The sequence below is a fragment of the Podarcis melisellensis genome, assembly GCF_964234715.1.
Source record: "Podarcis melisellensis genome assembly, chromosome: 2".
NCBI lineage: Eukaryota > Metazoa > Chordata > Lepidosauria > Squamata > Lacertidae > Podarcis > Podarcis melisellensis.
Genome location: NC_138529.1, coordinates 110,746,262 through 110,759,213, shown reverse-complemented (window position 1 = coordinate 110,759,213; position 12,952 = coordinate 110,746,262). Strand labels below are relative to the sequence as shown.

Here is a 12,952-nt window from a genome sequence, read left to right as displayed (position 1 = left end):
CGACAGAATTCACACAAGCTTTTGCACGCACAGAACGAGGCCAACTCACGTGTCGTGACTCCCCAATCCCTATATCTGCTCTGGAGGTTTGGAGGAACAGGAAAGTTAGGCGGAGGAAAGTCGCATTGCAAAGGTGGACTTTGTTGGGTGAAATAATACTTCACACAGCGCTCTACGTGGGGCTGCCCTTGAGACTGACCCAGAAACTCCAGCGGGTGCAGAATGCCGCGGCAAGGCTCCTTATGGGGTCCTCGCTGCGGGATCACATTCACCCGGTGCTATACCAGCTGCACTGGCTCCCGGTGGAGTAGAGGATCAGGTTTAAGGTGCTGGCTTTAACCTTTAAAGCCCTATATGGCCTAGGACCCTCGTACCTACAGGACCGCCTCTCCTGGTATGTCCCATGGAGGACCTTACGGTCTTCAAATAAAAACATCTTGGAGATCCTGGGCCACAGGAAGGTTAGGCTGGCCTCGACCAGAGCCAGGGCTTTTTCGGCTGTGGCTCCGATCTGGTGGAACGCTCTGTCACAAGAGACTAGGGCCCTGCGGGACTTGACACCTTTCCGCAGGACCTGCAAGACAGAGCTGTTCCACCAGGCCTTTGGCCATGGCACAGCCTGACCCCCTCCGTTGGCAACTCTTCACAGAACTCTAGCCCAACGTTTGCCATTAATTTGATTCTGAATTGATTTTAGAATGTCTTTCAATTGATTGTGATTTTATGTAAACTGTGCTATTTTTACTGTTGTTAGACGTTCTGAGCCTGGCTTTGACTGGGGAGGGCGGGATATTAATTATTATTATTATTATTATTAGCCAAATGCCACCTGTGTTTTGCCATTCCAGTTTTGTCTACCAATCCCCTGCCCCCCCCATCTTTTGGGCTTTCTCCTCCGAGTACTTGCCTACGATTCTTGGGAGAGGGCCAGCTCCTCTTGTCCCCTCCGCTGCGCCCACCACCGCTCCCTCCGCGGCCAGCCTTGCCTCCTCCTCCTGGGCCGGGGTTGGAGCGTCGGTTCTGCCGGTCCATGCCAGGCCTCTGGCTGGAGAAGCTGCGTTTGGACATCTCCTTCCTCTGGGCTAAGCTGAGCTCGTTGTTGGAGGGCCGCCCGCCCACCGAAGGGGCTCCAGAGCAGCCACCTTTGAGGAAGGCGGTGGGGGGAGGCCCGCCGGGCGCCGGCTCCTTCTCCCCGCCGCCCCGGCGCTCTGTGAAGTCGCTGCTCTCCGAAGCCGTCTCCCACTCCTCATTCGCCTGGTCCGAGTTCTGGTTGGACAAGTCGGGAGATTTCGTGCCAGCCACGCGCCGGGCAGCCGATTCCTCAGGGAGCGGGGCAGCAGGCGCCGGGGAGAACGGTTGGCCGGCCCTCTGCTCGCCGTTGAGTCGGGCCGCGTTCTCGCGCTCCTGCTTCAGCCTCCGGAACCGGGGCGGCTTGTCCTGCTGCTGCGAACGCCCGTGGCGCCGGCGCCGGGGTGGCCGGTCAAAGCCACGGTCCGAGCCAGGGCCAAGAGGCGGCGGAGGTGGCTGCTGCTTTAAGGGGGCCTGGAAACCGCCGGATTCTTCTGGGGCCATTGCTGGGGGGCCTGACGGCGCCTTCTCTTTGCCCGGCGGCTCCAGAACCGCCTCTTGCTGCTTCTCGGGCTTCTTATTGGGTTGGGGCTTAGAAGGAGGGCTCCACCCCCCAGGGGGCGCACGGCCACCACCTCGGCCCCGGCGTGAGGGAACGCCGCGAGGGGTGAAGACACGCCCGCCACGGGTGCCAGGGTCTGAGAGGCGTGGAGGCAGCTTGTCGGCAAAGCGAGGCAAGCCAGGGTGCTGGGAGGAGGGGGCCATGGCAGAAGTCACAGGAGGGGCCCGGCTGCGATGGCTGGGGGCCGGCTCCTTGGTCACCTCCTTGTCTGAGTGGGCCACGTCGCTGGCGCTCTCGTGCGTCTCGCTGCCTGTCTCAGAGCCCCTCTGGCGCCGCCGCTTGGGTATCTCTTCGTACTCCGAGCCTTCGCTGCGTGTCTCGCTGGCGTTGCGCGGGCGGAAGGTGGAGCCAGGCCCAGCCGCTTTGCCCACGCCGTCATCCAGCCGGTAGAAGGGTTCACGGTAGCTGCGGAACTCCCGGCTTCTCCCGCGCCCCCCTCTCCCGCGCCCGCTATAGGCACCCCGGAAACCTCGCCCTCGGGCAAAGTACTCTCCTCGGCCCCTGGCCCGCCCCCGGCCGGCGTAGCCGCCACGCTCGTAGGGGGGCTCCCGGCGCCGCCGGCTTGGCGACAGTGTGCCAGTGTGCTGCTGCTCTTTGGGTGGCATCACTGTTCCGCCGTTCACCACCGGCTTGGCCTTGTTCTCCTTGCCCGCTTTCGGAGGCTCTTTAGGGAGCTCGGGTTTGCTGCCCGCCGCCTCGGCCCCCTCTTTGGCCTTCCCAGCGGAGCGCATCTCCTCGCTTTCGTCTTTTGCCTCCTTAGGGGGAGGCGGCGGCTTCTTGATGGGCCCAGCTCGCCGTGGGGCCTTGTCCCCGGAAATCTCCTCAATCCTCCGGCTGCTGCCGGGACGGGGCCCCCAGCGCGTTTCCGTCTTGGACTCGCGCCGCGGCTGCTTGTGGAATTCGTGCTGTTGCCGCGGGGGCTTCTCCATCCGCCGCAGGACCTCCTCTTTGACCAGAGGCTCCTCCTTGGGCTGCTCCGAGGGAGGCTTCTTAGCCACCACTGGCCGAATGACGGGAGGCTCAACCGCCTTGATCTCTTCTGGGGGATCACGATGCAGCAGCTGGGGCTCCTCCTCGCTCTTGCGGGGCAGCTGGACCGGCGGTTCAGGGCGCCCATTTCTGCTCACCTCTGTGGGTGCCGTCAGAGCCATGGTGGCCTGCCAAGGGGGACCCGCTCGCGGCGGCTCATCCACTGGGAAGCGGTGCATCGAGGCAGGGTTGCCGTTTTCGGAGAAACCCTGGTAGTTCCCCATGTAGGGCTGGGGAGTGATGGCCTCACGCAGGCGAACCGGAGGGGTCTCGCTCCTAAAGGAAGGAGAGCAAGGGTGATTGAAAGGTCCTCTATTCTGGGGCCATCCACTGACAACCCCAAGCAGTGTCAGCTGTCACTCCAAACTGCCACAAGTGGCAGGAGAGCCTCAGCCGCTAGGGATAGGACACAAGACAGTGAGCCCATCCCACTCTCATTACAGCAGTCAAGAAACTGTAAGGCCCTCCATGACTTGCTACATGGTTCCAATAACAAAAGGAACTTTAAAACGAACATGGGACAACCTCAGCCTCCCCCCGCTGCGAGATCTTGCTCCTGGCCAACCCAACAGACGTTCACTCACCGTAAGCCCTTCTCTTCCTCTTCCTGCTGCCGAAGGGATGCCGTTTGAGGCCTCGGGTCTGCACCGGAAGGGGCATTGGTGAAGACGTCTCCAGCCCAGGCCAGCTTGGGATCAACCGGCGGAGTGCCACGCTCTCGGAGGATCGAAGGATGGCGTTCAAACTGCTCTGAACTGGAGCCCCCGCTGTCTGATCGCTCACGGGGCAGAAGACCTGAGGGGTGAACAGAAGACACACCCGATGCGAGTCAGGCCTACCGGCTCCGACAGTCTTCTAAAAGGCTGCACTTGGGCGAGCCTGGACTTCCTTTTCTTCAGCTCTACTTACCGGAAGGATGGACCCCAGGGGGGTAGAAGTCTATGGGGGGCCGCCCTTGCATCACACGCGGGTCCATGTAAGGCGGAATCATCATCCAGCGAGGATCAAAGTTCATCTGCGGCATGGGGGGCGGCCTTCCAATGGAGCCGGGGTACATGCCTTTGGGCGGGGCCTGCTGCGCTGGAGGCGGGGCTTGGGGTTGCTGCTGCCCTGCCGGCCCAGGCTGAGCATGGACGCTGCCTGAGGGGCCCATGGCAGCCAGAGGAGCCCCTGCTGCCTGCTGCTGGGAAGAGGAAGCCATCGGAGACTGGACTTGGCTGTGTTGTTGTTGCTGCTGCTGTTGCTGCCATTGCTGCTGCTGCTTCAGTAACTGCTCCTGAAAAGGGGGTTGGGGGGCAAAGAGGAGAGAGGGCTCTTTCAGCGACCTCAACAGACCCTAATGAGAGACCCCCACTTCCTGTGACATGTGTGTCGCTGGATGGAGAAGTTATGAGTTGCTCAGGTAGCTGCGAGGACATCAGGGGGTGTCAGAGACTCTAGTCTAAAGACTCATCACTGCAACGGAACCTCAGCCAAGTTGCTTCCTTATCTCGGCCCCACCCCAACCGACCCTTCCCCTGTTAGGAGCAAGTGCCCAGCCCAGGCGCCTGCCTCCACCCACCTGCTGCTGCCGCTGGAATCGTGGAGGCAATGACTTCTGGTACTTGGAATAGCTGAGGGTCTGAGCCGGAGGCGGCTGGCGTGCCTGAAGGACCGTCTCGGCTTTGGCCTCCACCTTGGCTGGGGCAGGAGCGGCTGGGAGAGCAGGACCAGGCAAGGTGGGTGGCTCTTCCCGCACTTCGGGGACTTCCTTGGGAGGCGGAGCCACAGCGGGCTCAGCTGTAGTAGACATGCACAAGACACACACAAAAGAAAGGCAGGCTTTGTGAGGCAGCAGGCGGACTCTGGGTTCAACCTTGCTGATCTCTGGAGCCCTGGATGGGGAGCCTGCAGCCCTCCACAGGGAAGCTGGGACTCCCAATTTCTGGCCTGGCCTATGGTCAGGGATGATGGCAGTTCAGAGTCTAGCCCGGCGCGAGAGGGCCACATATCCCCAAAGCCCTGTATGCACCACCCACCAAATCAGCAGGCAAGACTGCATGCTCCACGGACCTTGTTACCAGGGACGTGGGATACTGCCTGATGCCAGGTCAGGCCTTTGGGCCACCTAGCTTATGCCAGACTCACTCCCAGCTGAAATCTTGGGAGGTAAAGGTATCCCTGACCGTTAGGACCAGTCGTGGCCAACTCTGGGGTTGCGGTGCTCATCTCGCTTTACTGGCCGAGGGAGCCGGAGTACAGCTTTCGAGTCGTGACCAGCATGACTAAGCCGCTTCTGGCGAACCAGACCAGCACATGGAAACACTGTTTACCTTCCCGCCGGAGCGGTACCTATTTATCTACTTGCACTTTGACCTGCTTTTGAACTGCTAGGTTGGCAGGAGCAGGGACCGAGCAATGGGAGCACACCCCGTCGCGGGGATTTGAACCGCCGACCTTCTGATTGGCAAGTCCTAGGCTCTGTGGTTTAACCCACAGCGCGTCCATCTTGGGAGAGTCGCTGCCAATACAGTACTAAAGGTGGACCCAATGGTAAGAACTCAGGATAAAGACGACACAGCTTCCTGTGTCCCTATGACTCAAATGACAGCAACATCACCTGACAGCTTGCCACGTAATGGCTGCTGCAACACACAGCACTGGGCTCCTTTGGGGCGGGAGGGCAACGCAGAAATTCAATAAATTAATAAAATGGGAGATTTGTACCATCGGCCAAGAATCATTTGGCCACGAGAAACACAATGTGGCATGTCTGCAGGCAGATCAGGTAAAGTTGCCTTCCTGTTTCCTTTTATTGCATGCTTCGGGCTCCCCCCCTCCTCATTTCTTGTCATTTTCAATCCGATGATTTTTCACTTTGGTTGCTAACTACCTTAGAATATATCTATATAAGAACACTGAAAATAAAAGCCAAGTTTACCAGCGCCGGAGGAGTCCAAGCTGCTCCTGCCGCTGCTGCTCGCGACAGCACTGTGAGGTTTGCTGGCCAGCACGGGCTCCTCTTTCTCCCTCTTCTCCTCGGGGGCGACTGGGGCAGCCGGCGGGTTGGGGGGCACAGGGGTGGGAGCTGGAGGGGGAGGGGGAGGAGGAGCGGCCACAATGACGGGAGGCGGCGGCTCCTTGGGAGGCTCGGGCTTCAAGCGCTTGTCGGGAGCTCCAAACTTCTCATCCAGGCGCTTGAGCTTCTCGGCGCAAGCCGCCCGCCGCTCCTCTTGCATGCGCCGCTCCTCCTCTTCCCGCCGGCGCCTGGCCCGCTCCACCGCAGCAGAGATCTCCGAGGAGGACTGCTTTCGCCGCTGGCGCCAGGCTTCGTCCTCGTCTTCTGGGGGGAGCGGCCGCAGTGAGCGGTCCTGGGTGGCAAAGAGAGAGAGAGAAGCCCTCGCTCAAAGCTGTTCCGCTGGAAGGAAACCTGAGCTGGAAGCTCAACTCCCAGAGACCCTCGAGGAGAGCAGAGTTTGTCCCTGCTCACACCCGTGTCCCCTCACTAAGAAACCCAAAGGCTCAAATCCAAGTATTGAAACATCCGCATGGAAGCTGCTCTGTTCCCTCACGGCTTCACCCCTTCAATAACTCAGCATGGAAGTTCTAGTTAAAGCTGAGATAGAGTGGGCTGATGCCAAGTGTCACCCAAATGCCTATTTTATTTTAGCCGAAAAGCAGAGCATAAATCAAAATAACGATGCCAACGTGCGTTGTTCCGGCTAAGGAAGTTTTCTATTTTTACAAGAAGAAGAATAGTTTGGATTTGATATCCCGCTTTATCACTACCTGAAGGAGTCTCAAAGCAGCTCACATTCTCCTTTCCCTTCCTCCCCCACAACAAACACTCTGTGAGGTGAGTGGGGCTGAGAGACTTCAGAGAAGTGTGACTGGCCCAAGGTCACCCAGCAGCTGCATGTGGAGGAGCGGAGACGCGAACCCGGTTCACCAGATACTGCTCTTAACCACTACACCACACTGACATTCGTTTCACTGGTTTACCTGGAAACCCAATGCAATCTAATGTACGCCCCTTGAATGAGGAGACCTGGGCCTGGGTTCTCCACACTTTGGCCCGCCTGAATAGCAGCTGCCAACCGCAGGCGCTCTCAAGCAGGATCTGCAGCCTGCATAGACTCACCGGGAAGTCATTGGGTTGCCCCCAGTTGCCCCGGTTGGGAGGTGGCGGCGGCGGAGGCGGCGGTGCCCGGACTGCAGCAGCAGCAGCAGGTGGCGGCGGTTCTTTGCCACCTTCCGGGGGACGTGCGTTTTCGGCCCAGGCTGCTTTGACGAGGGGTTGATCCTCTTTTGGAGTTCCAGCCTTCTTGGTGTCTGTGCCCGACGACTGGCTTTCCGGGCCGGAAGCCTCATCATTGCTTGGGGACAGAGGTGAAGAGAGAGGTGTCAAATGGGGCCGTTTAGATCCTGCACCCTCTGCTCAGAGCTGGCGGGGGGCAGGGAGCAAGGAGAGAGCATGCGCAGATATTCTTGTGATGTAGCTGCAGCCAGGCAAGAATGACTTTTCTGTAAGATGATCCCATGTGGCTCAGGGCTGCAGCTCAGCAACAGGCACCGGAGGGAAGGGTGAGGGTCACCCGTCTCACAAAACCAAGCTGCGTGGAACAGACTCGGTTATTGGCCATACCACCGCCTAATCTTACCGGTTCTCAGTGGTTTCTTCATCAGACTCTTTCCCGTCCTCTTCATCGCTGAATTTCAGCTTCTCCGTGTAGTCTACTTCTTCATGGGCCCCTGTGGGAGACAAATAGGATGTCTTTCGACTGACAGATCCATTAAGAAGAAACGCTTTCAAGAGTCCCGGCTCCTGTGGGTAGCTCTGAGGTTAGGCTCTTCCATTACCTGCCCAGCCTTCATCGTTCTCCTGGTCCAGCTCGTCAAACTCTTTCAGGTCATCCTGCTTGAGGACGGGGGGCCGGCTCACAGGCTCTGACACGCGCGCTGCAGGCTGCGAAGGGCGGGGTCCTGGAAGCCGCTGGAACCTGGAGATGACAGGACGACGGAGATCGACAGAAACGTCACACCTCTGACTTTCCGTGCTGCTGATCTAAATAATAATGTTGCTCTAACCCCAGCAGAGCAGTGCAGTGCAGCACTCCAGGCGCTGCAGGACCAAAACTCCCACCATTCCTCAACACCAGCCATGCCAGGAAATGCTGGAGAGCTACAGATTCCCTGCCCCTGCACTAAGGGGATCAAACACTACGAAGAAGTATCTGCCTTCCCTTGTGTAACAGCCAGTCTTTTCCTACATGGAGTCAGAGGGCAGGCATGAAGATTAGGGTTTTGTGGTGCACCGGCCTCTAGGCCATATTTGTATCCCACGCTGCAGAGAAATCAGGAGACAGTCTTGCATTCTACTGATTCAGTGTCTGCTTCTGATGGTGCAACAGGAAGCCTAGAGAGAAAGTCTCCTCTATAGAGAAGGGAAAGTTGCCCCTCTATATCCTCCACTATTTCACAGATGCCACTTCCAGCTCCCTCCAGTTTCTGATTGATCCGCTCGGGTCAAAGAGACTCCAACCACACGCTTTCCCTTTGTTGCCCACCTGTTCAATTACAAGCTTAGTTCTCGAACGTTTTGGCTCCTGAACGCTGCAAACCTGGAAGTGAGTGTGAATTATTTTTGGAAGCTGAACATCTGATGGGGCTTCCGAATGTTTTGGAAGTCGAACCGACTTCTGGAACGGATTCTGTTTGACTTCCAAGTTACGACTGTACATGGAACCCAAAACATCTGGCTCCAGTTACGCAGAGTTGACCGCAATCTCCTGCACTTCCCCTCACTTGCTCCTGCTCCTCTAATATACTTTCCCCTTCTGCCACAAAGCTCACTTGCCATTATCACATTTTTAAATTTTTTTTTATAAAAAAACCTCTTACCTCTGCGCCTCTGGTGTGGGGTAGCGGTAAGGTCCCTGCGGCCCATATGGAGGCGGGAACGGGAGGTACGGGGGATACATCTGAGATGGGGTAGGGGAGAAATTGGTTACTGGAGGGTTTCCCTCTCTCTTCCGTTTCCCCTGCCCTCAAACAAGGAAGCAGGTGGCCCAGGTCACTTGGCACCTCCCCTTCTGCAATATACTTACAAATGGCGGCATCATCCCCCGGTAGGGAGGGAACTGAGGCGGGATGTTGGGCTGCAGGCCAACCCCAGCCCGTCCGTCCTCGGGCACCAGCTCCCCGTCAGTGCCCCGCCCACCTCCGTCCCGCCAACTGGTAGCGTCTGCAAGAGATTGGGCGGAAGAGAAGAACGTAAGATGTGTCTTACTGGACCAGGCCAGTGGCCAACATCCTGCTCTTACAAGGGCCAACCAGATAATATAACGCCCATGGAAACCCTGAAAGCAGAATCTGGGTGCGACCCCCTCCCCCAAGCAACTGGCATTCAGAGGCGGACTGCCTCCAACAGGAGTCTACCTCCATGTGGCCATCATGGCTAGTAGCCTTGACTAGTATCCCATTTTTAACTATGTGATATGTGAAGAGGGGCTTTGTTTTGTCTGTCCTCCCCCTCCCCCCCACGGGACCGCCTCTCCTGGTATGCCCCGTGGAGGACCTTAAGGTCCACAAATGATGACATTGTGGAGGTCCCAGTTCGCAAGGTGGTTAAATTGGTCTCAACTAGGGCCAGGGCCTTTTCAGTACTGGCCCCGACTTGGTGGAACGCTCTGTCACAAGAGACTAGGGCCCTGCAGGACTTGACATCTTTCCGAAGAGCCTGCAAGACAGAACTGTTCCGCCTGGCCTTTGGTTTGGACTCAGTCTGACACTTATGTTTCCCTCCCCTTATCTTTTTGATGAGGCTGCATTTTAAATTGCATTTTAACCTGTATTTCAAAATTGGGTTTTTCCGCCTATTATGTTTTTACTGTAATTTTACTGTGGTTAGCCGCCCTGAGCCCGGCTCTGGCCGGGGAGGGCAAGGTATGTATGTATGTATGTATAAATAAATAAATAAATAAAATAAAATAATAATAATAATAATAATAATTAGATGTCCCCATGTGAAGGAGAAAATCTTCTGGAAATGGTTGATAATGGCAATGCTCCCCCCCCCCCCAGCTTCCTCTGGGGCCCAGAAACAACAGATGCTTGAGCAAAACCACTCACTCTGGGGGCGGAGGTTTGGTCCGGGCCCATACGACGCATCGGTAGTGTCCTTTTCTTTGCCAGCTTTGTCCTGGTCGCCAGCCGCCTGCAGGGTCGGAAATTCCTCGCGAGAGAATCGCGACAGTAGGCTTGATCCCTTTCCACCTTGACGACAGAGAAAGAAAGCCCAGGCGGGTCCTTTACAAGGGCCTCTAACACATCTGGGGCGATGGCAGCACACCAGAGTGTTGAGCACCAGGGGTTGGGCCTTGTTGTTGGTGGCCCCATATTTCTGGAATACTCTTCTCCAGGGACATACACGTGCAGCTTTCTCTGCTGCTGTTTCCAAGAAGTTTGATGTACAATGTTTTAGGAGGGGCAGCGAAAAATATATATGCTGTTATAATTTTTTAAATAATAAAATAAATGGTGTGGGAGCTGAAACATACTGTTTCTTACCTCTCCAAAAGTCTGAGGTCATACAAAATTAGTTGGAAGACAGCTTACCATCTCCTTGCGCTCCATGGGTAACGCTGGCCTGCGCCCAGGACTTTGCCCCGCTTGCTACTGTAGGGGGATTCTGAAACATGAGGAGGAGTGGGAAGTCAAAACCGACTGACCTTTTTGCCAGCTTCCTTTTGTCAAGCGAGCTCCAAAACTGACACAATCTAAAGGTTCACGTTGATTCATTAAGAAAAAACCCACAAATCTCACGGTTAAATCAACCCAGGTAAAGGTAAAGGGATCCCTGACCATTAGGTCCAGTCGTAGCCGACTCTGGGGTTGCGGCGCTCATCTCTCTTTATTGGCCGAGGGAGCTGGCGTACAGCTTCTGGGTCATGTGGCCAGCATGACTAAGCCGCTTCTGGCTAACCAGAGCAGTATCCGGAAACGCCGTTTACCTTCCCTCCAGAGCAGTACCTATTTATCTACTTGCACTTTGACGTGCTTTCGAACTGCTAGATTGGCAGGAGCAGGGACCGAGCACCGGGAGCTCACCCCGTCGCGGGGATTTGAACCGCCGACCTTCTGATCGGCAAGCCCTAGGCTCTGTGGTTTAACCCACAGCGCCACCCACATCCCACAAATCAACCCAAGCGTGGCTCAAATGCCCTTAGAACAGGGGCAGCCAACACAGTGCCCTCCACAATGTCTATCATCCTGAACTATTTACAGTGATGGTTAGGGCTGACGAGAGCTGGAGCCAAACAGCATCTGGGGGCACATTGACTTCTCCTGTTCTAGAAAGTAGCAAGGTTGGCTAGGGAGTTATGGGGCAGCCCTGCCCCTTGCTGTGCAGTTGTTAACATGGGTTTTGTTTTGATATAGCACTAGACTATGGTTTAAAGCAGGGCTGGGGAGGCCTCTGGGCTGGATCAGTCCTGTCTGCTCTGACTGAAGTCTGGTTTCATCTGGCCTGCAGTGATGCAGCCGCACTACTAGGAGAGAAGAGTCTGGCAGGCACGCTCAAGCCCCGAGGCCAAGCCATGTCTCAGCTGCCACACTCAGTGGCTGGGCCTCTAAGCTGGCTTGCAAATGTGCCTGGTCTCACTCTCCCCAAGAGAAAGGAGGACAAGGCAGGCAGCAATCAGGGAAAGAAGCAGAGTTTCCCAACCCCTGGATTAATGAGCAGGCCTTGGACTCATGGGCAACCTTCTCCTCCTCTTCTATTGTGCCCACAACTGAGGCTAGAAGCTTTTGTTATACACAGTTACCCGCTATGCCCAAACCCAGACAAACTGTGATTAGTCTTAGCAATGTTTTAGGGAAACAAGGCAACTTCAAACAGTCTCATGATTCTAGCTTGTTTTCATAAGGCACGGGTAATGTTAGATCTGCACCCAAAACTGTGAGTAACGCTTCGTCTCACTAAGCTTGAACACTCAACTGCAGGCTTCCAGAATCTCATGACAGACGTGCTGGAGGAGGAGGAGGAAGCACGTGATCCAGAGGCTTGGGCACGTAATGCTAAGCCATAGTTTAACACGATGTCCCAAACAGTCACAGAGTGAGCGACAATGAAGCCCAACTTTCTGCAAAAGCTTTGATGCCAGGAAAAAAACTTTTTAAAAAAACTATGCAAAATCTGGACCATCAGTTAGGAACTATAGCGCATCCATGCCAGAAATTGCAATCTAGAAGCAGGAGAAAGGCTGTTTCTAAGAGGAAAGATGGGAGGTCCTTCTTAGCCAGTCCTGAAAGAGTCCTTCTTCTGATAAGCTCCTGCCTCCTTTTAGGACTGCACCCATGCATGGACTGAATGGCGATTAAATAGGGAGAGAACTGGTGCTTCTGCTGGGGCCAAACAGAGGGGAGAAGGGACTGGAGCTAGGAAACCGCGGCTCTTTGCAGAAAAAGCATTAGGATCTGTTAGGCTGGAAGCTGAGACACACGACTGTTCAGAAGAGGAGAGCATCTGATTGGGAGCTTGCAGTTCTTGCCCTGGATTTACCTCGGGGGCTGTTGGGGGTCGTTTCGGTGGGTTTGAGGCAGACGTCTGTGAAGCCGGCGGCGACTGCGATTCCGGCGGCTGAGCTGTCGAGGCATCGGTACTGGAGACGGAAGGAAGGAAGACGCCCGTTGAAGGAAAGGTTGGTGGAGAACGTGCCTTCCTCCTCCCCACCACCCGGAAAAGCAGTCTCCGCGCCCCTCTGGCTCCCTCTTACCTCTTTGGGTCTGGCTGTTCCTGCTTGCTTGCCCATCCTGTCCCGTCTTTCGGCACTAGTGAGACGTTGGGGTCATTGCCTTTGTTCTCCGCTTTTAAGCTTGGCAGGTTTGCAGGGGGTGGCATGCGCCGGGCAATGGCAACTTTACCGAGACTCTGCAAGCCATGGCGGGGAGTAACTGCAGGGGAAGGAGGAGGCGGGGTCAGGCACAGTCCTTGGGACCCTCTTGAAAGCTCCGCCCTCCCCCAGCAAAGCTTCCCTTACCCACCCCACCCCTCCCATGAACTGCTGCAACTACCGAGAGCTTTCTTGCCAAGTCCCAAATTGGTAGTTTCAGACAAGGAGGGAGCAGCCGCTCAGGGCGCTGCGAGTGCCATCAAGGGGGCGTCAGAGACTAAGCACGTTCATCATGGCAACCGCCTCCTCCTTTGAGAATAGTACTCAGAAGAAAATACTTGCCCTCCCCCCCAAAAAACAG

The 12,952-nt window shown here is 56.2% G+C and overlaps 1 protein-coding gene across 1 annotated transcript in view; it reads right to left on the bottom strand.

Annotated features, from left to right (window-relative positions):
• The window catches only part of PRRC2A (proline rich coiled-coil 2A), a 41,729-nt gene that overhangs the window by 12,712 nt on the left and 16,065 nt on the right, over window positions 1–12,952 (bottom strand). The window contains exons 3-16 of the mRNA XM_081903488.1: window positions 12,475–12,652; window positions 12,261–12,360; window positions 10,316–10,388; window positions 9,830–9,973; window positions 8,806–8,942; window positions 8,600–8,679; window positions 7,559–7,698; window positions 7,360–7,450; window positions 6,840–7,074; window positions 5,640–6,069; window positions 4,281–4,498; window positions 3,629–3,995; window positions 3,304–3,514; window positions 908–2,995 (exon numbers count right to left, since the gene is read on the bottom strand). Of these exons, the coding sequence (XP_081759614.1) occupies window positions 908–2,995; window positions 3,304–3,514; window positions 3,629–3,995; window positions 4,281–4,498; window positions 5,640–6,069; window positions 6,840–7,074; window positions 7,360–7,450; window positions 7,559–7,698; window positions 8,600–8,679; window positions 8,806–8,942; window positions 9,830–9,973; window positions 10,316–10,388; window positions 12,261–12,360; window positions 12,475–12,652 (4,492 nt within the window). The remainder of the gene's footprint in view (window positions 1–907; window positions 2,996–3,303; window positions 3,515–3,628; window positions 3,996–4,280; window positions 4,499–5,639; window positions 6,070–6,839; window positions 7,075–7,359; window positions 7,451–7,558; window positions 7,699–8,599; window positions 8,680–8,805; window positions 8,943–9,829; window positions 9,974–10,315; window positions 10,389–12,260; window positions 12,361–12,474; window positions 12,653–12,952) is intronic.